Raw genomic sequence first — 24502 nt, forward strand, 5'->3', positions numbered from 1 at the left:
AAGGAGAGCAGGTGTCAGATTTTTGTTTTTGCTTCTCAGTGTGTATTGACTGGTTCTAAACCGAAAGGGGAGGTCTTTCTTGGGCATTCTAAACAGTTTTTAGATCTTAAAATGATTTGATAGGCAACTTAAGTTGGACATTAATACATTTTTGTCAGTTTTTTTTTTTTTTTAGCAATTATTTGCTCTCTGAGGATTATTAAGTGTTTTCCCAGAGATTTACTTTTTAAAGAAGATTGCTGTGATGGACTTGACTTTAATGCAGATGTATTTGTCCAGATTGATGTTCTCAGAAGATTAATTTGTAACTTGAAGTGTTTTGTAAAGAATGGTTACTTTATTGTTGGAAATTTATCACTTTGGACTAGCAACTTTGCATTTTCAAGGTAAACTTTTTGCTGGTTGTGTGAGCTGTGGCTCAAAGTAATTTGATCAATGTTTGAATAGTACAGGGACCTTGAAGGGTAGTTTTGTTACATACAGAAAGACATTTTAAAAAATGCTGGCATCCGATTTAATGTATCTTTCTAGCATTTTCTAATACAAAGAGGTAGTAGATTTGGGACATGAAACATAAGGCAGGGTGACAGGATATTGCAAACAGGTGAAGATGGCAGATGGAGGAAAGATACTGGCAATGGCTCAAAGGTGAGGATCATTCCATACCTCAGAAAAGGAAAGTAATTGGGATAAGAGGGTTTTGAGAGAATAGGTAGTTATTGCAAAAGAAAGCATTTAAAAATCTTATAGTCATTTAACAGATATTTGATTAAATAACTGAGTAATGTATGTAGGTTCTCTAGGGCTTGCTTTAACTTGCCTGGGTGAAGCCTGAGGCTCCTCTTTTCTGCTGTGGACTTCTTGGTAACTGAGTAGTATGTAAGTTCTGACTCCTTTTAGATGGGAGCAAATTGCTTCCTATCAGTGAGTGGCAAGTAAAGTAGCTCAGGAATCAGGAAAGAGGTTTGTGTTGGTGATTTAATGGCTGCTTTGGAGTTTTAGACTTAAATTTAAATTTTTAGGTTGCTTTTTACCGTTTACTGGGTTCTTTGCTGTATCTTTGAAAACAGCCTTGATTTGTTAAGTGCATGAGGCAATTAAACTAGACAACACATCCTAAGAGGTCATGCTGTCAGGAGAAACTTAAATTTTGTTAGTTGCTGACAGATCATCTAGCATCACAGCTTTATTTTGCTTTTATTTTTTTTCTTTGCTATTCTTTAAAGGTAAGATTGTACAGTGTTTCCTTAGCCGAGAGGTCATAAACCAATCTGCTCTGATAAGTTAAATCTGCCTGCAGAAATATTTTTGTTTGGGCTCCATGTAATCTTCTGTGTGTGGGTACGTGTGTGTGTGTATTAAAAGCTTTTACTGAGGTATACATACCCAAGGAAAAGCGTATAAAATCATAAGTTTTTGGAATTTCCACAAGATGAACACATAACTTAAAATCAGTACTGTGATCAAGAAATAGGACATAATCTGTACCCCCCAGAAGTCCTGCTCTTGTTCCTCTTCATCAGTATCCTTTCCCATATGTAACTTTTTAAAAAAAGATTTAATTTATTCATGAGAGACAGAGAGAGAGAGAGGCAGAGGCACAGGCAGAAGGAGAAGCAGACTCCATGCAGGGAAGAGAGAGAGAGAGAGAGAGAGAGAGAGAGAGAGGTGCAGAGACACAGGCAGAGGGAGAAGCAGACTCCATGCAGGGAACCTGATGTGGGACTCGATCCCGGGACTCCAGGATCATGCCCTGGGCAGAAGACAGGCGCCAAACCGCTGAGCCACCCAGGGATCCCCCCCCCCCACATATGTAATTTCTGATTTCTAACCCTACATTCTGACACTGTAGATTCATTTTTCACTTTTTTTGTTCTTTCTTTGAACTTTGTAGGAATGGGCTGCTTTCTTTCAGCATTTTGTGAGATCCATTCACTGTGATATAAAAACAGCTTCTGTAGCCTCATTCTTGTATATTGTTACATTGTATGAATATACCGCATTTTATTTTCTCATTTTACTGCTGGCTAGCAGTGGAATGTTTCTAATTTTTGCCTGTTAAAAACAGTTTTGAACATTCTTGAACATAGTTTTTAATGAATAAATATGTCTGTGCATTTTTGTTGGATCATCTTTGAATTGAGTTACTGGGTCACACTAGGGTATGCCCATGTTCAGATTTAGTAGATGATTTCTGAAGTGGTTGTACCATATTTACATTACATGTGGCAGTGTGTGAGAGTTCTAGTAGCTCTACATTCTCACCAATACTTGGTATTAGCTGTCTTATAATTTTAGCCATTTCAGTGGCTTAAATTTATAGTATAATTTTTTGTTGTATGTGTGTGGATTGTAGTTAGTTAACAACATTTAAAAAATCAAAACATATATGGCATTTTTAGGCATTTGAGTTTTTGATCCTTGCTTTAGTACTTCACATTTGCAGAATTGCTTTGTTAGTCTTTCAGATTGAGTTAAAACTTACAAGGTAAATGCAAGAGAAAATTTTATCCTTATTTTGCAATCATTGGAAAGCTGAAGCACAAAGGCTTTTTCTTCTTAATATACTTAGTTGCAGTGATGTTTCAGTCTTGGGAAAGAACCGTATTTTAATTTGTTGCTTACCTTTCATGTGTAGAGTTACATTTTCTTAGTTCAGCTTGCCTGCTCACCTGGCAATGTAGTAGTAACTGTGTTCTGGCATTCAGGATTGTTGTTTGGGAAATAACAGTTTATTTTTTTTATTTTTATTTTTTTTAATTTTTATTTATTCATGATAGTCACAGAGAGAGAGAGAGAGGCAGAGACACAGGCGGAGGGAGAAGCAGGCTCCATGCACCGGGAGCCTGATGTGGGATTCGATCCCGGGTCTCCAGGATCGCGCCCTGGGCCAAAGGCAGGCGCCAAACCACTGCGCCACCCAGGGATCCCAACAGTTTATTTTTTAAAAGAAGTATTTAAGTTTATTTTTGTTTTTGATTTTAAGAGAGAGAGCCCTTGGGAGCGGGAGTTGGGGGTCGGGGGCAGAGGGAGAAGGAGAGAGAATCTTAAAACCTAGCCCTGGCAGGGCTCCATCTCACAACCTGGAGACCATGACCTTAGCCAAAATCAAAAGTCAGAAACTTAACCAACTGAGCCACCCAGGTGCTCTTGAAAAGTATTTAAGTTTTTGACATTTCATATTTCTTTTGGACTTGGGATCTCTGAGGCTTAAATGTGATTTGATTTGGGTTCAATTGAGTTACTATTTTTGACATTTTAATAATGTAATTCTATTATTCAGCTAACTAGACTTTTAATCTTCAAAGCCCTCAAATTTTAGCAGCTAAGCTATTTATATGCCAGTGTTTATATTTTATGTACATTACCTTATTTGAAATCCAATGGATTTGTTTATTTTACCAAAAACAGATGTATTTTTCAGTTCAATTAGTTTAGTTAGTGGTGAAGGCTTTGATGTAAGACATATCTATGATGAAATCCTGGCTTTCTTACTAGTTTGGGATCTTGGGCAAATTTTAAAATTTTAAGCCTTAGTTTTTCTTATTTTAAAAACGAAGATACACTAGCACTTACTTCGGAGTTATGATGGGATTGCATGTGACACTATCAGTGCATTGCTTGGCCCATAGTGAGGTTTTTAGTTTTTAGTAATAACTGTTATTAGTAATAAGTCTGTAAGTTGTGTATTATCTTTTCTTCTCCAATTTTTGAGAATATACTTTTAAGACCAGTGAAATACCTAAAGATGATTGAACTGTGGTTGTCTGTCCAAATTGGAAAAGAACAGTGGATAAATTAAAGTTCATTTACTTTGGATTATATAATGTGTGTGGCAAACTGTATTTAAGTTAGGATTGCACTTAACCTGTATCAGCTAACAGGCAAGTGAGTAGTGGGAATCTGTCATTAGGGTATTTGTTATAGGTTTAAACATTTTTATTGGAAAATATACACAGTGGATAAGAAAGACTTTATAATACCATTCACTTCACTCATTTAATTGGACTTGCAAGGTGGCAAGCTTTGACCTAGGTGATAGGAATACAACACTGAATGAAACGATATTCTGACTTAATGGAATTTGTATTCTAGTGGAGAATACAAACACGTGTATAAGATAATATTAAGCCTTGATGAGGTTTATGAGGAATATTCAAAGAGGGATATATTAATATTAAGATTTAGTTGAGTAAAAGTACATAAAAGTATACTTTCTTTCCATAAAGTTGCATTTGAAATAACCCTGTAAGAAGATAAATGCTTGCCAAAACTAAACAAAAATATCTTTATATTTTTGTCCTTTGATAGGATTTTTCACTTTTTAAATTAACCCTCTATTTTGAGATAATTGTAGAGTCACATGCAGTTGTAAAAAATAATACACAGAGAGCTGCTTGTTCCATCACTCATTTTCCTCCAACGGTAACATGTCTCATAACCATAGTACAGTATTACAACCAGCATTAATTGATATTCTCCACTTATCATATTCATATTTCTGTAATCTTATTTGCGTTCATGTGTACACACACATGTACATTTAGTTCTGTGGAGTTTCTCATGTGTATATTTGTGTACCTGCCAACAACAGTCGAGACATAGAACATTTTTTTTTTTTAAGATCTTATTTATTTATTCATGAGAGACACACAGGGAGAGAGAGAGAGAGAGAGAGAGAGAGAGAGAGAGAGAGAGAGGGAGAGAGAGAGAGAGATGTAGGCAGAGGGAGAATCAGGCTCTATGCAGGGAGCCCAAGGTGGACCCAACCCTGGGAATCCAGGATCACGCCCTGGGTGGAAGGCAGGTGCTAAACCTCTGAGCCACCCAGGGATCCCCCAACATAGAACATCTTTATCAACTTCAGATTGCCCTTTTGTAACCCCCCTTCACTCCCTCCCGAAACCTGGCAACTATTAATTTGCTCTCCATTTCTATAATTTTCAAGAATGTTTAAATGGAATTATGTAGCATGAAATTTTATTTCAAGAATGTTTAAATGGAATTATGTAGCATGAAATCTTTTGGGATTATTTTTCCCCCCTGCTAAGTATAATTCTCTCAAGAATTATTATCAGCCAAGTTGTGAGTATCAAGAGTTCATATTGCTGAATTTTTCTGTTTTTTAACTTGAAAAATTTATATTTATTATGGAGCAGCATTTTTTGGTTTGCTTTCCTATAGGCATATCTACTTTGTGTACAAAGTTAGTTACATTTACAGTAACCTAGAAATGATATATATATTTCTAAAGATTTTATTTACCTATTCACGAGGGACACACAGAGGGAGCCGGAGACATAGGCAGAGAGAGAAGCAGGTTCCCCCTTGGGGAGCCAGATGCGGGACTCAATCCCAGGACCCTGGGGTCACAGCCTGAGCCAAAGGCAGACGCTCAACCCCTGAACCACCCAGGCGTCTCTAGAAATGATATTTAAAGATTTTATTTATTTATTCATGAGAGACACACAGAGAGGGTCAGAGACACAGGGAGAAGCAGGCTCCATGCAGGGAGCCTGATGTGGGACTCAGTCCTGGGACTCCAGGATCACGCCCTGGGCCGAAGGCAGGTGCTTAACCGCTGAGCCACCCAGTTGTCCGTATAAGTGATATTTTAAAGATTTGTGCTAGGAGCATTTATTGACAGACTTGAGTGTTTGTTTATGTATTTTAGGGTTGGTTTTTATTTGATTTTTTTTAAGTTATGAAAGTCAGACATTTTTTTTTTTAAATTTCCATTGGAGCAGCAGTGTATAAAATCAAAGTAGACCAGTCTCCTTGTAATCTGGGTTTAGTTGTTATTAATATAATGCTTTTGTGCTCCTAAAGTCCCCATCTCCAAATACAGTCATAATAAGGGTATGTGAATTCTGAAAGAAAACAATACAATCCATAACATGTGTGCATGCATGTACACTTAAGTTTTGTAGCAGTATTTGTCACGTTTTTTTCTGTGTTATTTTATATCCTGTTTATAAAGTAGTTTAATCTGAGACTATATAAGGGGAATATGGTAAAACTCTTGTTCTATGTACTGTTTTCAGATAGCTGTTAGAACAATACATACAAGTATTTGTGTCTCCTCTCAGTATATAGGAATTACTACTGAACTGGGGGCTCAGAGGTTTTGATTTTAGTGCTGGATCTTACAAGATCACTTTGTGATCTTAGATTAGGTATTTAGTCCCTGTGAAAATACATTTATCTGTAAAATGGGATCATGGGGTATGGGGTACTCGATGTCTAAAATCCTTTTAGCTCTAAAATGCTCTTGTGTTTTCTTAATGTTCGTGTTCTAGAAAACAAATTACTTCATGTTAGATCTTTAGATCCTCTTCCCCTCCCAACAACTCTTAAAAACACTGACTGTTGAGCAGTTTAACATCCAGTACAGGGAAGGGCATGTTGATCTCACTAATCTTGGCTGAGTTAATTGGCATGTAGATAACAATCCTCTTCCATAAAAAAACCTCTCCCTTTTTTGATGTCTGTTTTGGTATCTATTTTTTTCCTTAAAAAATAAAGATATTATTCTATTTTCTTTTCTTTTTTTTTTAAAGAGTTATTAATTTATTTATTCATGAGAGACACACAGAGAGAGGCAGAAATGTAGGCAGAGGGAGGAGAAGCAAGGTCCTCACAGGGAGCCTGATGAGGGACTCAATCCCGGATTCTGGAATCATGCCCTGAGCCAAAGGCAGAGACACTCAACCACGGAGCCACCCAGGGGTCCCTTTTCTTTCCTTCTCCCCCCCCCCCCCCCCCCCCCGGGGAGGAGGCCCTGGGACGCAGGGGGCGGGACGGGGGCTCTTTCTTTCTTTCTTTTTTTTTTTTTTAAAGTACATTCTACACCCCACCATGGGGCTTGAACTCAGTCACCCTGAGATCAAGAGTCTCATTCTCTACCAGCTGAGCCAGCCAGATGTCCCTATTCTTTTTCTCTAAAGTTAGATTTGATTTGATTTATTTTTGAAGATTTTATTTGTTATTTGTGAGAGACATAGAGAGAGAGGCTGAGACACAGGCAGAGGTAGAAGCAGGCTTCCTACAGGGAGCCTAATGTGGGACTCCATCCCAGGACCCTGGGATCACGACTGAGCCAAAGGCAGGCGCTCAACCACCCAGGTGCCCCCTAAAGTTAGTTTTTAATTACATTTTTTATTATAAAAATTCCAGCTTAAAAAATAGGAAATAATATCTTGTTTTTGGAATTAAAAATGTAATACATGCACAGGAAAAAAATATAAATGGAACAGAAGAGCATTCAGTGAAAACTAGTCTCCCTCCTTCTTTAGTTCCCTGACTCCTCTCCAAAAGATAGTCACTCTTTCTAATTTACTGTGTATCCATCCAGAAATATTCTTCCTCCATACAATCATTTATATATTTATATTTCCCTATTTCTGGCACCTTCATGCATATATGGGTGTGTGCATACAGGGAAGCCTAATGCACTTTGAATTTTCTCACTGGATTGGGTATCTTGTGGTTTGTTCTACATTAACACCTAGGAATCTACCTTGCTCTTTTTATTTATTTAAAAGATTTTATTTATTTATTCGAGAGAGAGAGAGAGAGAGAGAGAGAGAGAGGCAGAGATACAGGCAGAGGGAGAAGGAGGCTCCATGCAGGGAGCCTGATGTGGGCCTCAATCCCAGGTCTCCAGGATCATACTCCTGGGTGAAGGTGGTGCCAAACCACTGGGCCATCGGGGCTGCCCTACCTTGCTCTTTTTAAAGGCTGCATAATATTCTACTGTATGTTGTATTATTCTTTTTAATGGATATTTAGTTCATTTATAATGTTTTATTATTACAAATGATGGCACCAAGCTGTTGTATCTTAATGCATTATGTATATTTATACATAAATTCACAAGAAATATATGCACATATGTTAAACATACAGAATCTTCAATAATTTGGTTGAAACTCAGTACATTAAAAAAATTACCTAGACCACTACCATATGATCTCACTTATATGTGGAATCTAAAAAATCTTTGAACTCCTATATACAGAGATCTGATCAGTAGTTGCCAGAAGTGGGGAGTAGAGGGGTGAGAGAAATGGAAGAAGATGGTCAAAAGGTACAGGATCAATAAATATTGAGTATGTAGTGTATAGCAAGGTGGGTATAGTTAACAATACTGTGTTGTGTATTTGGAAGTGCTAAGAGAGTAGATTTTGAAAGTTCTCAGCATAAGAAAAAAATGATAATTGTAATAATGTTAAATAAACTTAACGTGGTAATCATTTTGCAGTATATACATATATCCAATCATTATGTTGTATACTTAAAACTAATATTTCATGCCAATTATAGTTCAGTAACAAAACTGTATTTTATACATCATTAGCTGAAATAAGATATTTGAAATAATCATCCATATCAAATCTGCTCCAGCAGTATTTTTTACCAGTGGCTCACATATCTAGAGATGGTTTTGTATATCATATCTTTTGCAACTTAATAAGGTAATATTTGTTGATAATTTTTGGTAAATTTCGTTTGTATGTTTATTTTTTATTTAAAAATTTTTTTTTAAGATTTTATTTATTCATGAGAGACACAGAGAGAGAGGCAGAGAGACAGGCAGAGGTCTCCATGCAGGGAGCTTGACTTGGGACTCAGTCTCAGGTCTCTAGGATCATGCCCTGGGCTGAAGGCGGCGCTAAACCACTGAGCCACCTGGGCTGCCCTTGTTTGTATATTTAATAAAAGACTAGTGTTATTGTTTAATAGTCTGTAATTGTTTATCTGCATTTTTGATATGGTTATCTTAGGCTGCTTTCATAAATATTAGGTAGAGTATGACAGCTGGAAAACTGGAAAGGACTATATATAATTAAATACAACTTTCTTGTTTTGTTCAAATGCTCCTAAACTTATGCTGTCTTTTAATTTTTTTTTTTTAAAGATTTTATTTACTCATTTGAGAGAAAACATGAGTGAAAGTGGTTAGGGGGAGTAGAGGAACAAAGAGAGAGAGAGAGAAGCAGACTCCCCGCTAAACAGGGAGTGGGACACCGAGCTTGATCCCAGGACCCTGGGATCATGGACCTGAGCCAAAAGCAAACGCTTAACCTGACTGAGCCACCCAGGCATCCCTCTGTCTTTTAATATTGCTGTTCCTGAATCTGATTGTATGTATACTTGATTGAAAGGATGAGATCAGAGGTGAAGAAAAACAAAACAGAATTGGGCCTCTTAGATTCTGTAAGTGACCTTTTATGGTTCATAGTCTTTATAACAGTGTCAGCTATCTCTGAGGAAGAGTCTTGACGATGATGGGACAGGGAATTTTCTTCCTACTCCCAAGGCTTGGAAAAATGATCAAGGCCGTTTTTAAAGTAAATATTCTAGTAAAGGGATCCCTGGGTGGCACAGCGGTTTGGCGCCTGCCTTTGGCCCAGGGCGCGGTCCTGGAGACCCGGGATCGAATCCCACGTCGGGCTCCCGGTGCATGGAGCCTGCTTCTCCCTCTGCCTGTGTCTCTGTCTGTCTCTCTCTCTCTCTCTCTCTCTCTCTCTCTCTGTGACTATCATAAATAAATAAAAATAAAAATAAATTATAACAGTGTCAGCTATCTCTGAGGAAGAGTCTTGACGATGATGGGACAGGGAATTTTCTTCCTACTCCCAAGGCTTGGAAAAATGATCAAGGCCGTTTTTAAAGTAAATATTCTAGTAAAGGGATCCCTGGGTGGCACAGCGGTTTGGCGCCTGCCTTTGGCCCAGGGCGCGGTCCTGGAGACCCGGGATCGAGTCCCACGTCGGGCCCCCGGTGCATGGAGCCTGCTTCTCCCTCTGCCTGTGTCTCTGCCTCTCTCTCTCTCTCTCTGTGTGACTATCATAAATAAATAAAAATTAAAAAAAAAATATTCTAGTAAAGTTCTCTGATATATATCACAAAAAGATTTAATGTAAACAAATCATGTATTTGAAAAACGTAGATTTTGGCAAACTTTCAACTTAATATAATTAGGTCTAAAAGTAGAGATTCATTCATTTTGTTTAATTATTTGATTAACAAACATTTACTGAGTACTTATTCTGTGTCAGCTAGTTTTAGATTCATGGGATACATTAGTACCAATAAATGAAAGATTCCTTCCTTTTGTGGGCCTTCTATTTTAATGCGTAGGGTGGGCAGTTATTTGTAAACATAACCCCCCAAATTTTATAGTTCATTAAAAGATGATAATTGCTATTAAAAAACCTCAACTCTGCTTCTAAATTCTTAGTAAACCATAGATTTGGATGATCTTACACAAATATTTTGCACAAGGAGTAAGCCAGTTTTAGGAATACATTTTCTATTATTCTGATTTACTCTATTGAGGAAACAAGAACAATGGAAGACTTCTCAAAACATTTATTTATTGGCAGATTTTGATCACGCAGAAAAAGCAATTATCCTGGTGCAGATCCTAAACTAGAACTGTCTTGTTGGAAGACATTTTTCAATACGTACCAAAGGCACAGGACTAAATATTAAGTAGCTTCACCTGAGAGCCCAGTTTATTTAGTTATTTATTGTAAGGTTTGTAGCCACTGTATCCTGGAAGGCCTGTAGTATTGTAGTGCTCCTCAGAATTGAGTTTTTATGAGTCTTGCTGCACTGCAGTTCCTCTCTGATTCTGGAAATTAAGTAGTAAATTATATCTTAAATTTTCAGTTCAAAACAGTGTACTGTGTATATTCCAGTGAGGAGCACTAGGATCTCAGCTGAGCTCTTGTTAAGCTACTTTGATCTATGTAAAATTGTTCTTTCAGGATTTTTTTTGTCTTCCCATAGGCATTGCTGTGTCTACGTTGGTGCAGAGGTATGATGAATTATGACTTTCATTAGGGCCAGTTTGCCAGATAGAACTTAACAGTTTTTCAAACAATGTCAGCTTGCCTCTGGAGGTCTGATATTTTATGTAGATGACTGGTAAATGTGTACTCTTATTAGTTTAATTATCAAACATTATTGAATGCTTTTGTGCTAGATACTGTATTGGTATTTGGGAATACAAAGATACATGCTTCTGGCCATTTAGGATTACATAGTCTAGTAAAGGATTTTGAAATGTATAAGTTTTAGCATGATCTGGTATACTATAGGTATAAAGTTTTATAACAAACTATTCAGGTATACTTTGGAAGGTCTCATGAAGAGGCAATATTTGAACTATTTTTTGAAAGATGTATGAAGTATACTTGGTAGAAAAGAAAGGCATCCTAGGCAGATGACAACAGGGACACAGATTTTGAGAGAGAGCATTGTGCGTGCTTTTGTTCTGTAGTCACCTGATGTGGAGAAGAGGCTATTTTATAGAGAGCAGTACCAGATGATGGATTGTGTGGCCACATTGTGAAAGCCCTTCCAGCCTATGCTAAGTGAAGTGATAAGATCTATGTTTTAAAGAGATAAGCATAGAGTTTATGGCTTCTAAGGATGGAGATATCAAAGGATTTGGAGTAGTCTTGTGACAGTTGAAGAGAAAAATGCTAGGGACTTGATTTAGACAAGTAGAAATGAAATACAGGGGGAGCATTTGAGAAAATTTGGTGAAGCAACTACTTGAGGGGATGGATGAGAGAAAGAAAGGAGTTAAGGATAAATAAGTTTTTAGCTTAAAAGTATTTGTCACACATGTACTTGAAGATTTTTAATAATAGGTAGTGAGACTGATTTTATAGGAATGACTGAGAGGTACATTCCTCTCAGTATTGTGATTTTTGAGCTTTTTGAAGTAAGTTCTGGTTTCAAATTTCATCTCTGGTGCTGCCACCAAAATAGGCAATAATGATATATATCTTATAGGACTGTTGAGATTGTGTGTATAAACAATACATGGCAGATGGTATTATTGTCTCTCTCTCTCTCTCTCTCTCTCTCTCTCTCTAATCTATCAGAACCAGAAGTGAATGTTTGAAAAGCAAAGGATGAGAATTCAAGAGGACAAGATTGGTCTAGGTAAATGGCTAAAAAGGGAAGTACTTAAATAACAGTCTTAGCTCTTTATTATCTCAATTGTGTTGTAGTTTAATACTGTGTCTTCAGGGCACCTGGTTGGCTCAGTTGATTAAGCATCTGCTGTCAGCTCATATCATGATCCCAGGGTCCTAGGATTGTGAGCCCTGAATCTGACTCCCTGCTTCATAGTGGGCCTGCTTCTCCCTCTCCTGCTCCCCCATGCTTGTGCTCTTTCTCTGTCAAATAAATAAATAAACAAAATCTTTATATATATATAAAAAATACCATGTTTTCTACTTCTGTTGAGAATGATTATAAAAAAAATATTTCTAGAAAATTTCCTTTCACTTATATGAAAGATGCATGATGATCAGTACTCTACAAAAATCCTTATAAAAATTTATTCAGAGAGCTTAGTATTAGGATATGTTTTTGCTCTAAAAAATTGGTATTTGAAAAAAATTGGTATTTGTTATTTTATTAGGTGAATATTTTTAACTTAACATTTTTTCTTTCTTATCTTGGCTACTTAGAAACTCTGAGCTTAATGTTCAACAGTTACTTTTCCTTAGCTTATGTTTATTGGTTTAATAATCCCCTGTTTAATCTTTTATTTTTATTATATGTCTTTATTTGGAGGGGTGGTTAAATAACAAATTTATTGTCTCACAGTTCTGGAGCCTAGAAGTCTGAGATCAAGGTGTTAGCTAGGTTGCTTTCTTCTCAGTGGTGTGAGAAATAATCTCTTCCATGCCTCTCACCAAACTTTTGGTGGTTTGCCTGCAATCTGTAGCATCCCTTGAATTGTAGAAGTATCACCTTGATCTCTGCTTTCATCTTCACAAGACATTCTTCCTGTGTGCATCTGTCCAGATTTCCCCTTTTATAAAATCGTAAGTCATATTAGTGTCAACTCACTAGAATTTAAATAAAAAACTTGAGAAGGAAAAAAGAAAAAGGAAACTCATGGTGAAACCAGAAAAAAAAAGTCGTGCTGGATTAGGATTCACCTCCATGACCTCATTTTAACTACATTTTCAATGATTCTATACTGAAATAAGGGAACATACTGAGATGCTGAGGTTAGGACATCAACATGAATTTTGAGAGGATACAGTTCAATTTGTTGAGTGGGCAAAAAATGAGATAATGCTCATAAAATTACATTTGACTTATGATTGATGCCCTCTGCTACTAAGGTCTTGGTTTTCTATAGTTATCACCGATGTTTGGTTGGTGGCTTCAGAGTTGGGTGGAGAATCTGAAATGTGGAATTGATCTCTTTATGGTTCCGCACAGAAACTTTATCATGAGGATGGAAATACAGTATTTGTAGCCATTAATTATTGTTTTCTCATGGTTCCCTTGGACTTTTTCGTAGTTTGTGACCTTTTGAGGGAAGTCCAATGCTTTGAACAGACAAGTAGGTCTTGCCCAGCCACTTGATTTGGGTTCGAGTCTTTTCTTTCAATTACTGTGGGTTTTGTAACATGTCTAAAATGTTCAAGCTTACCTTTTCATCATTTATATTAAAATTCTAGAGAACTGCATGAAAAATTTCCCCTAATGCATCTTGTACAAAGAATATGTTAGGTTTTCTTCAGAAAAAGCAAGATAACTTTTACAAATAAATTTATAAATGGATACAAATGATAACCATAAAAGTAACCATTAGGCACATAATATCATCCTGGCATGCCAGTGTATTGAATTATTCTTACAACAACCCTGGATGTTATTATTTCTGTCACAGAGGAGGAAACTGAGACTTGGATCAAATATGCTGTCAGAGGAGGCTAGTTGGCTCAGTCAGTAGAGCATGCGACTTGAATTTCAGGGTCTTGAGTTCAAGCCCTGTGTTAGGCATGGACCCTACTTAAAAATAAGCAAACAAGTAAACAGTCAAAGGCCAATAAATAGTTGGCATCTGGCTGAAGCAGATCTCATGGGCAAAAAAAAAAAAAAAAAAAGCCTTGGCAAAAAAAAAAGTCTTTGGTGCTCAGAGTCTGCACTAAAAGGTTGGTGGCCATTGTCTGCTGAGTGGGTGGAGGAGCCTCTGTTTCTTGGGCCTGCATCCACCCTACTGTTATCTAGTAACTCTGAGTCTAAATTTCTTTATCAGGAAAATTGGAGGCAATAATACCATTTACATTGGTGTTTTATGAAGATTGGATCTGAAAATCATAATATAGTGAATTTTTTATCAACTTTTAGACATACCAATTTTTAAAAATGGCTTAACTATAAATAAATGTTTATATTAATGTGTTACTGGATTAGGGAATACCAAAAAAAAAAAAAAAATTGAAGTAGTCCTAAATCTCAGTTAACAGATAATTTAGATAGGTAGATGGTACAGAAACTTGTAAGAATTTAAAGATTTATTTATTTATTTATTTATTTTTATTTATTTATGATAGTCACACAGAGAGAGAGAGGCAGAGACATAGGCAGAGGGAGAAGCAGGCTCCATGCACCGGGAGCCCGATGTGGGACTCGATCCCGGGTCCCCAGGATCGCGCCCTGGGCCAAAAGCAGGCGCCAAACCGCTGCGCCACCCAGGGTTCCCGAATTTAAAGATTTAAATAGTTGAAGACAGCAATGAAAGATTGGTCAAAGGAAACATATATATTTTAGTCAAATAAATGATATAAATGGTTTGGTAAGGGGTAGAGATTTTAACAGCTTGGAATGATTGGACAATACATCCTAGAGACAGAAGAGGAAGAAAACATTTATGATTACCTATGAGACAGGATACTAGGCACTTTGTATACATTACTTGAGTCCCTGTCACAACCCTATGAGTGAGATGGTATTGCCTTTTTCAGATGAAGAAATGAAACTTAAAGGATTGTTTGCACAAGATCATACAGCTAATGAGTGGCAAAAGTAGGTTTGGAACTCAGTGTCTCTAATTTCAAGTATTTTAAAAATTTTCCATCATATATCTGGGTCTTGAAGAACATAGCCGTAGAGGAGTGTGTGTGTGTGTGTGTGTGTGTGTGTGTGTGTGTGTGTTTGTAGGAATTGAGGTATTCCATATTGTAAAATGTAGACTTTCAAAATACAGTGAGTATATAATTTTTGACCACAGGAGGGAATTTGGTAATGTTATGATTATTGTAAACATCTTTTTATAGTAGATGTACATATATATTTTGACTTTTATTATACTATAATCTTTGGTCTTTTGGAAATAGCTGTGTATTCATTTTTTTCTCCTGATGGATACCCAGTTGTTTTAAGTCTATTTGTTGAATAGTTCCTTTTATTCTCCACTGATTTTATAAAATAGCTTTATTGAAATACAATTTACATGCTATATTCAAGCTTTGTAAGTGTACAGTTCAGTTTTTGGTAGATTACACTGTAGAGTTGTGCAACCATCAGGATTCTTACAAGATACTGTTTCATTGTTTTTCATAATTTTTCATTGAAGTATGCAGAGTGGATGGCATGAGTTTCATTTTACAAGTAATGGTATAATCTACATTTTATAAGCATTTTGCCTAACACTTTGTGGCTAGTGAGTGGTAGAACTGAGACTCAAACCTAGTACCTTTGGGAAATGATGGATTGAGAACAGATTGTTGAGGGCTTTTTAATATCCGACTAAGAAGTTTGGATTTCATCACATTGGGTAACCTTTGGCAGTATTTTCTCTGTGATGTCCTTTTTGGCAGAGGAAAACTATACAGTATTTTCAGGGGTCACTTTTTGTAGAGTGTGTTCTATGGGACTAAAGACCCCTCAAGCAGCTCAAGTAGAAAGGATTCCTTACACACATTTGGGAAGTACTCTCCTTTTGAAATTGTCACAGTTCACATTATATATAGACATAGGCTCTGAGAAATTATGTAGTGAAGAAATGGGTTTACTTTTACTGTTTCCAGTCTTTTCCAAATTTATTTGACTTTAGAATTCCCTTTGGGTAACGTTGATTTATTGTGATGTTTTTGGAAAGTTAAACCCATTTCATCAAGAGGTGACAAACCTGAAGATGAAGGAGAGCATTTATTTAGTTAAGCTGTGAGGATTTTTTTTTTAAGTGAGTTATCATCATGCATATTTATATGTTAACAATGGCGAGGTAACTGCTGACAGATGTAGAAGTTCTGATTCTTTAGGTACTGTAAGATCCTTTGGTTCAAAGTTTGAATGTCTCATTATTCTAAAACTGCAGGCTTGAAATTTCATCTTTTGATTTCTAATTCCCTCTCTTAATTGCCATGATTCCAGTTCTGTCACTTACTAGCTTTTCTCAACTCCCTAAATCAGTTAGTTTACTTAACTGCAAAATAAAATAATACCAGCCTTGCCACAGTTGTCATTCAGAGTGAGGTTCATATCTACACAGTGATTGTTGAATTGATTATTTATTATTCTGTATTCTATTATTATAATAATAGAGATGATAATAGAACTTTTTTTTAAAGATTTTATTTATTTATTCATGAGAGACACACAGACAGAGGGGCAGAGACATAAGCAAAGAGAGAAGCGGGCTCCATGTGGGGAGCCCCACGTGGGACTTGATCCTGGGACTCCAGGATCACACCTGGGCCGAAGGCAGGTGCTCAACTCCTGAGCCACCCAGGTGTCCTGATAATAGAACTTTCATAGAAATAGTAAGCCTTACTTATAGTGCATTGTAAATTATTATTCCATAGAGATGGTATAAAGTTTACTTAAAAGTTGATTGAAAAAATAAGGGGTTGAAGGAGTGAAAAGTTCTTAATTATCTAATTTTGATAATTAAAGTCTATTAACATGCCCTAAAACTTTAAATGTGTTCTATATGCCTTTTCTCTTTGTGCATCTCATAAAGTAGGAGAGCAATTTTAAAAAAAGATTAATATCTTCATGTTCTATGTAGAATAGAATAATGTATCATAGGTTCATGATTTTCCTGACCTCCCTTGGAAGCATCAAATCCCATTCTCTTCTTTCTAAAACAGGAAAATTTAAATATAAATATATGTGTGGAATTTTTTCCCTCTCAGCTTTATTGAGATACTGACATATAACTCCTGTAAGTTTAAGGTGTACAGTGACGATGTGATACAAATATATTTTACAAAATGATTACCAAATAAGGTTGGTTAACACCTCCATCCCATCACATAATTACTTTTTTTGTGTTGTGATAACTTTTAAACTCCACTCTTCTAACAACTTTCAAGTATATAATACAGTTTTGTTAATTACAGTGTACATTATTAGATTCCCAGAACTTTCTCATCTCCCCATTTCTCCCACATCTCAGTCCCTGGCAACCACTGTCCTATTTCTTTGAGTTTGACCTTTTATATTCACATGTAAGTGAGGACATCAGTGTTTGTCTTTCTCTGACTTATTTTACTTAGCATAATGCCCTCAAGGTCTATCCATGATGTCAGAAACGTCAGGATTTCCTTCTTTTTTATGACTGAGAAATATTGTGTACATGCGTGTATATGTATGTATATACTTTCCTGTAGTTGACTGAGGTTTACTGTTGGTAATTATGGAAAGCAAAACCTCAGAGGGGTTGGATAGTGAGGAGGGGAGGCTACTTTACCCAGAAGTAAGATTGCTGAAGCATATGTTCTGTTTTAAAATTTTAAGGGACCTCCGTGCTATTTTCCATAGTGGCTGCACCAATTTACATTCCCACTGACAGTGGTCAGGATTCTCTTTTCTCCATGGCCTCTACAAAACTTGTTATCTCTATCTTTTGATAATAGCTCTTCTAACAGGTGTGAGGGATTATTTCATTATGGTTTTAATTTGTATTTTCTTGATGATTTGTGATACCAGGCATCTTTTCATGTGCCTGTTGGTCATGCATATGTTTTCTTTGAAAATATATTCATTTGTTTTGCAAATATTTTGTTATGCTTAGGTGCTTATTTTTAGTCCAGTGAATCTTGCTTGAAATCTACTAAGGTAAGACATCGACCATAGATACTTAAATTCTGGTGTGTTTAATAATAGTTTTACTGCATTAGCTTCTATATAACATAGGAAGAAAAGAGAAAATTAGATTTGAAATTTGAAAACATCGAAATAAAAATGCTATATTAAAAATAATTTGACACTGAAATTATATTCTATTTTTGAAAACCATTTTATTTTAATTGGAAAAGGTAAATAATAGATGCTGTAAGGGTTTTGATAGAATATAGGAGCTTCTTCCTTTATGGATTTCTGTCATTGTCATCATCATCATTATGAAAATAATTACATTATAGAAAAGTAATACGAGAGAAGACTAACTTTTCCCATTCAATCAACCAAATGACACAAGATTATAAGAATATATACTAAAATTTTAATCTGTGTATATATGTAAGCATACTAATTATACTATAAACAAAAATGCATTCCCTTTTCACTTTACATTATAAACAGTTATGTTATATACCATTATTTATTATTCTCATTTTCTACAACCTTTTATTATAGAAAACTTTAAACTTTGATAAAAGTAAAGACAAGAATATAATAATCCCCTGTCAGCTTCAACACGGACCAGCATTTTGCTAGTTTTTATTTTGTCTCCCCTCCCAGTTTTTGATTTGCTGGAGTATTAAATAAATCGCAGACATTAATTTTATGGTTTTTAAATAATTTCATAGTATTCTTTCAAAAGATATGTTAGAATTTACTTTTTTTGTATTGGGCATTTTACATTATGTCTAATTTGTTATTAAAATAATACTTTAATACTTGTGTGTAAATGGACATATTGAACAACTTCACATATAAATCTTTAGGTGAAAAAAAATAAAATAAAAAAATTTCAAAAATCTTTAGGTGTTTCTGATTATATTCTTCAGCCATATCTGAAATTGTAAACACTAATTTAAAAGATATGAACCATTAAAACTAAGCTTTTTGTACTTGTAAAAGGAATACATTTTAATTGTGGACATTTTGAGAAATCTTAAAAATAGAGACTAAAAGTTACTTCAGGCTTCTTTCTAAGAATCCCTATGTGTTAGTCAGTTTGAGCCACTGTAATAAAATACCACAGGGTAGATGTCTTATAAACAACAGAAATGTATTTCTCACTGTTCTGGAGGCTAGAAAGTCCATGATCATAGCACTGGTAGATTTCATGAGGGGGTTGGCAAGAATCTACTTCCTGGTTCATAAATAGGTACCTTCTTATTGCTTCTCACTTGGTTGAAGGGGCTAGGATCTCTGTAGGTCTCTTTTATAAGAACATTAATTTTATTCCTGAGGGCTTCACTCTCATGACCTAAGCACCTCCTGTCTTTTGGGGTTAGGATTTCAACATAGGAATTTTGTGGGTATACAGACATTCAGATCTTAGCAGCCTATATTCAACCATTAGCATTTAGTTTAGTTTTCTTCTTAGTGGGGGTGGGGGTGGGTTGGAGTGGTTTCAGTGGTTCTTAGAGGTTGTTCCTAGAAGAGGACAATCTACTTGAAGCTCAGCTGATTTGTAAAGCATATGACTATACTTAACTGGCAGCTTGGAAGATAGCAGTATTCCAAGTAGTTACTGGGAGGTAGCGTCTACAACATATTGTCCATTACTTTGTTGATAGATCATGGCTTGTCCTACTAGTTACAGTCATTCTGTATTCATCTGTCCTAAAATCAACAGCTTGTCTATATTCTTGAACTCTATCCCATTGCTACATCTGCAGAATTGTTCTTACTGAATTAGGAGTTAATATGAGACTGCTGGTCTGTTTCATAAGATGTGTTAGGAGAAACAGTCCTGAGAAATTTACATCTGTTTCTCATGAAGATTCACAGGAGAAATGGCAGTGTGTTATATTCTTTTTTTTTTTTTTTTAGTGTGTGTTATATTCTACTGTCTTCTTATAAATTAAAGAAAACGATGGGAAAATGAAATGCAAGTGTGGTTTGTTCCTTCATGTTATGCTTGGTGGTGCTTACATAACTAATATAAAATAAATTACTGTATCTCTGGGAAAGAAATCAGTCAATTTGAGCATTGTTGAACAAATTTTTAGAGCTGAGCCAATTTTATTTGGTCCTGCCTTTTGTTATGAACAGATAAATAAAAATAAATGAGACAGAGATTTGAGACTTTAAAATTTATTTAGAGACATAGAAACTGCATCAATATTTTGTGCTTTTAAATGGTTAAAATACTTGAATCTTCCTTATATTTCAGTTCCTGGAATAGATGGAGGTGCTTTAACTGATACGAGTCTCACAGATTCCTATTTCAGCACCAGCTTTATTGGAGTCAATGGATTTGGAAGCCCAGTGGAAACAAAGTATCCCTTGATGCAGGTATCTTTAGTATGAATATGGCACTAAACAGTGAAGTTTATTCCAGTGGTGGGGGATGTCTAGAGTCTTCATTTATTCACAAATTTGTTGAGTTAGGAGGTAAGGTTTAGAAGGTGATGAAGTTAGATGGGATAGGGTTGGATTCAGGGTGAGCTTTCAGGGGGGAATGGGGTGGGATGACAGTGGAGTATGTAGAGGATAGATGGAGAGACTATTTCATCTATGTTTTCTGTGTTTTATGGGTATGGAGTGAAGGCCTTTCAGGATGGAGAGACTAGAGGCAATGGAGTACATAAAAACATGGAACATGTTTAGAAAACAGAGAATAGCCTGATTCCTATAGAATCTATAAGGTGTATGAATGGTAATATAATTTGGGAGAGGATGTTAGAAAGCATTTATTGACTTTATACATTTTCACTTCACATCTTCTCAGATGGATACTGGAATTTTATATTTTTTAGACAAAGAGACTTATTAATAGTCATGTTTGTTGCCCGATCATAATAAGTTATGGAAGTGTAAATTCAAATTAGGTGTGCAACTTTGGTTTTAAATATCTAGGTAGTAAGTAAAATTTTTATTTAATATGTTAGAGTATTTGGAAATTTTTACATGAATTGTTGTAATCCATGTGGCAACATTTATAGGAGGATTAGAGTGTCAGTCATGTGAGAACCGGGTGAGAGCAGAAGAATCAGAGTCTGAATTTGTTGAATATTCTGAATTCTGTATTTCTCAGTGATATGTGTATCTATTTTGTTTTTCAGAGAATGACTAATAGTAGCAGTTCCCCAAGCCTTCTAAATGACAGTGCCAAGCCATATGCAGGCCATGGTAAGACTTGGTCTCTTTTTCTGTTTTATATTTCTGACCCTAAAAACCATATGTTCATTTTAGAAATCTTGAAAATTTTAAACAGGTATAAGGAAGAGAATAAGAATGATCTATTATTTTCACACTCAAGTAACTATTATTTGGATTCCATATAACTCTACGAAATGTTTATGTCTGAGTATGTAATAATACTTAGCTAAATATACACATGATATAATACTTAAGGTTGCATTAGGTATACTTTTAAATTATACATGAGTATTTCTTGTCTTGAGCATTATAAATTGAATTCTATTACTTATTTCATAATTTACTAAGCTTTTTTTAAAACTTTTTTTAAAGTATTATACTCTAATATTGGACTGTGTGTATGAATCTGTATTCATATTCAAGACTTATGCTTTTGGAAACATTCTTAGACATGGAGTTACTATTTCAAAGATTATGGTCATTTTTATGGCTTTTGATAGGAAATTTCCAAGTGTCTTTTGTATCCTATTTTAAAAACAAATGTTAAAAAAAATGTTCAAAAATGGTTTCTTAAAAAATATGTAACAATTGAGTGTTAATACTCTGCATCAGTAAGATGTTGTCAATTATTATTAATGGGGAGAATAGGAATTTGCATGTTGATTATTTTCTGAAATGGACATTTTATGGGTGTGTATCAAATTTCTATCACTATTTGCATGTTTCAACTTTTTTTTTGCTGTAGAAAAGAACATTTTAATGTTGAATAAAATTATTAGAAACTGACTTGTAGCATAATAATATTTTTAGCATTCTCATAGTTTATATGTTGTCTTTTAAATGCTATCAAAAGTAGAATAAAGGATGAATATTACCTATTTTTATAAGTGCCTTGAATGTATAAATTACATAGAAATATCTTACATCTTGTTAATTTATTAGCTGCTTTTTCTTAGCATTGTTAAATTGTTATTAATTCTAATGAAGGACCAGACTATGAAAATTCAGGCAGGTGAAGATGGAGAAATTAAGTAGCAATCTATACTGCATTATGAAGAGATTTAAGGTTCCTTTAAATGAGAACATTTACTATGGTTTTTAGCATTTGTAGATAATTTAATGAGAGACATAAGATTAACTGGAACTCAGAATTGAAAATAAAGTATTAAAAAAAAAAGAAAATAAAGTATTTCCATGTATATTATGCATTCCTTTTCAAAAACTCTTCTGATGTATTACGTGAAAAACAATTTAGAGATACACTTTTGTTTGTAATTTCTGGTCACAGAGTAACAGAACTTTGAAACCATAAAGTCTTTGAATTTTATGTTTGTGTTTTGAAACATGTAGTATTTCCGTCTTTAAAAACTTACCTTTAAAAATTTACCTCTATTTGTAGTAGGAATATAAAATACTGGTGAAAAACTTAAAAAAATTGTTCTCTGGAGTAGATGGTTTTAAGGCCTTGCCTAAGTGTTAAAATCCAAGTCTAGTCACTCAAAGTATGGTTTACTGTCCCTCCCACCTCACCACCCCTTATAATTTTTCTCATGATTTGGTCTCAAACATACAAACATTTACTATAGTAGACTTACTTTCTTCATAAACACATTCCTAATAACATGATAAAGAGTCATCTTTTCTTTATTTGATTGTTCTTTTGGTTCTAAGCAAACAGATGCATCCTAATCCATATAGCTTCTGATTAGATGTGTAGTGAATACTGGCTGAGAGACGTATTCTCCAATTTGTGTTTCATTCACTTAGAAAATATTTGAACATCCACTATATGTTTTTTAATTTAAGCATTGAATTTAAGCATTGAATCTAACTATTACTGTGATATATGATTTTTATTACTGTCATAAGCATTGTCAATTTAAATATTTATTACATTTGTGGGTTACTTGAGTTGTCTGTGTGGAAACTTATGTAACTTACCTTCCAGATCCTCTAACTTCACCTGCTTCATCCTTGTTTAATGATTTTGGTGCCCTCAACATCTCTCAGAGAAGAAAGGTAGGTGAAGTTGAAACTTACATGAGACTAAATGGAATATAAAGGTGATACTGGGGACATCATCTATATAATGGTCAATGTTCTCTTAAGTTGGGGGGCCTTTTTATGGATTATGATGTTTTTCTTGCTTTTGTTTGCCTTTTTCCTTGTATATTTCATATATGTAGAATTTTATTTGTCTCTGTACATGAAATAGAGATTTTTTTATGTGAAGGGATGAAATCTTTCTTATTTTTGCTCATTTTCTTTATCTTCATGTATTCTGTTTTTAAGAAAACATCTAATTTAATGTTGTAATTGCTGTTAATGTGACCCTTTATAGGCACACTGATCGTGTTTAACTTTATTTTTTGACTGCTTTGTCTAAATTTCAAAGATTTCTCCCCTAATATGAATGCTAATTACAAGGCAAACTTAAAAATCTTCAACTTTTCAGAATTGGTTCACCTGTTTAAAAACAGTTTAAAATCTCTTTATGTTAGAAATTTCATTTAATTTTATTTGAAATAGAGGTTGATAGGCCTTACATAGATTTTGAAGTATTTTATAGGGACTAGTTCTGTGACAAGGAGAAATGAAAATTATGTAGTAGTTTGATGCCTTTGAGTCTTAACAAGTATCATTATGTTAATAGTAATAATAATCTAGAGAAAGTGGTATTTTTGGTTAGGATCAGTAGCAGCTAAAGATGTTCAGGAGGTTAAATTTTGGAGGAAATTTCTACAGTGTTATAACTAATTCAGTTTCCTACGTAATGGATAAAAGACCCCTCCCCATTATAAAGAATATTAATTTTAGGAAACTGATAGAAGTTTAAGATGCACTTAGGAAGTATCTGATCAGAGGGTAGTATAAAATGAAATTCAAGAAGACTAGATATTCTCAAGAATTATGTCAGGTATAAATGACATCAATACCATATGTACCTACTATTATCTCCATTTTGAAACAGATAAGATCAAGGAGGTAACTACAAAATGCTTTTAATGATAAACTAAAATGTGTGGGCTTGATTTTATAGACTTCCTTTTGGGCTGTCATCAGGAACACATTTACTCTTGCTTTACATGCTATTCTCATAAATTAGATTATGTAGTTTCTGAATCCATATAGTGGAAGTGGAATAGAATTGGATAGAGGCTGGCTCATTGGCAATAGTGAGAAGTGACAACTGGTCACTTCTGTTAATATGGAAGGAAACTATGAAATGCTGAAAAGCAGATACAAGATAGAAATCAAATTATCTGGAGCTATTTACTGTAAGGAAAAATCAAAGCCCTTAAGTAGTCTTAGGGGTCCCCTTAATCGCTTTTTCTCATTTTTAATAATCAGTTAGTTGTGATAAGTCACATTTCTGATGTATGAGTAGAAAGTAAAGCTAGGATGGCACATAAACACTTAAAAGTGTTCCTAATATGAGGGTTTA

General features: G+C 34.9%; 1 protein-coding gene across 5 annotated transcripts in view; it reads left to right on the top strand.

The window, feature by feature from the left end:
• The window catches only part of PAN3 (poly(A) specific ribonuclease subunit PAN3), a 134646-nt gene that overhangs the window by 2051 nt on the left and 108093 nt on the right, over window positions 1-24502 (top strand). For all 5 annotated transcript variants that reach the window (XR_005989636.1, XM_041768301.1, XM_041768302.1 and 2 more), the window contains exons 2-4: window positions 20129-20250; window positions 21021-21087; window positions 23006-23076. Coding sequence is in view for 4 of the 5 variants with exons in the window: in XM_041768301.1 (XP_041624235.1) it covers window positions 20129-20250; window positions 21021-21087; window positions 23006-23076 (260 nt within the window). In the remaining variant the exon portion in view is untranslated. The remainder of the gene's footprint in view (window positions 1-20128; window positions 20251-21020; window positions 21088-23005; window positions 23077-24502) is intronic.

Source organism: Vulpes lagopus, chromosome 8, assembly GCF_018345385.1.
Source record: "Vulpes lagopus strain Blue_001 chromosome 8, ASM1834538v1, whole genome shotgun sequence".
Lineage (NCBI taxonomy): Eukaryota > Metazoa > Chordata > Mammalia > Carnivora > Canidae > Vulpes > Vulpes lagopus.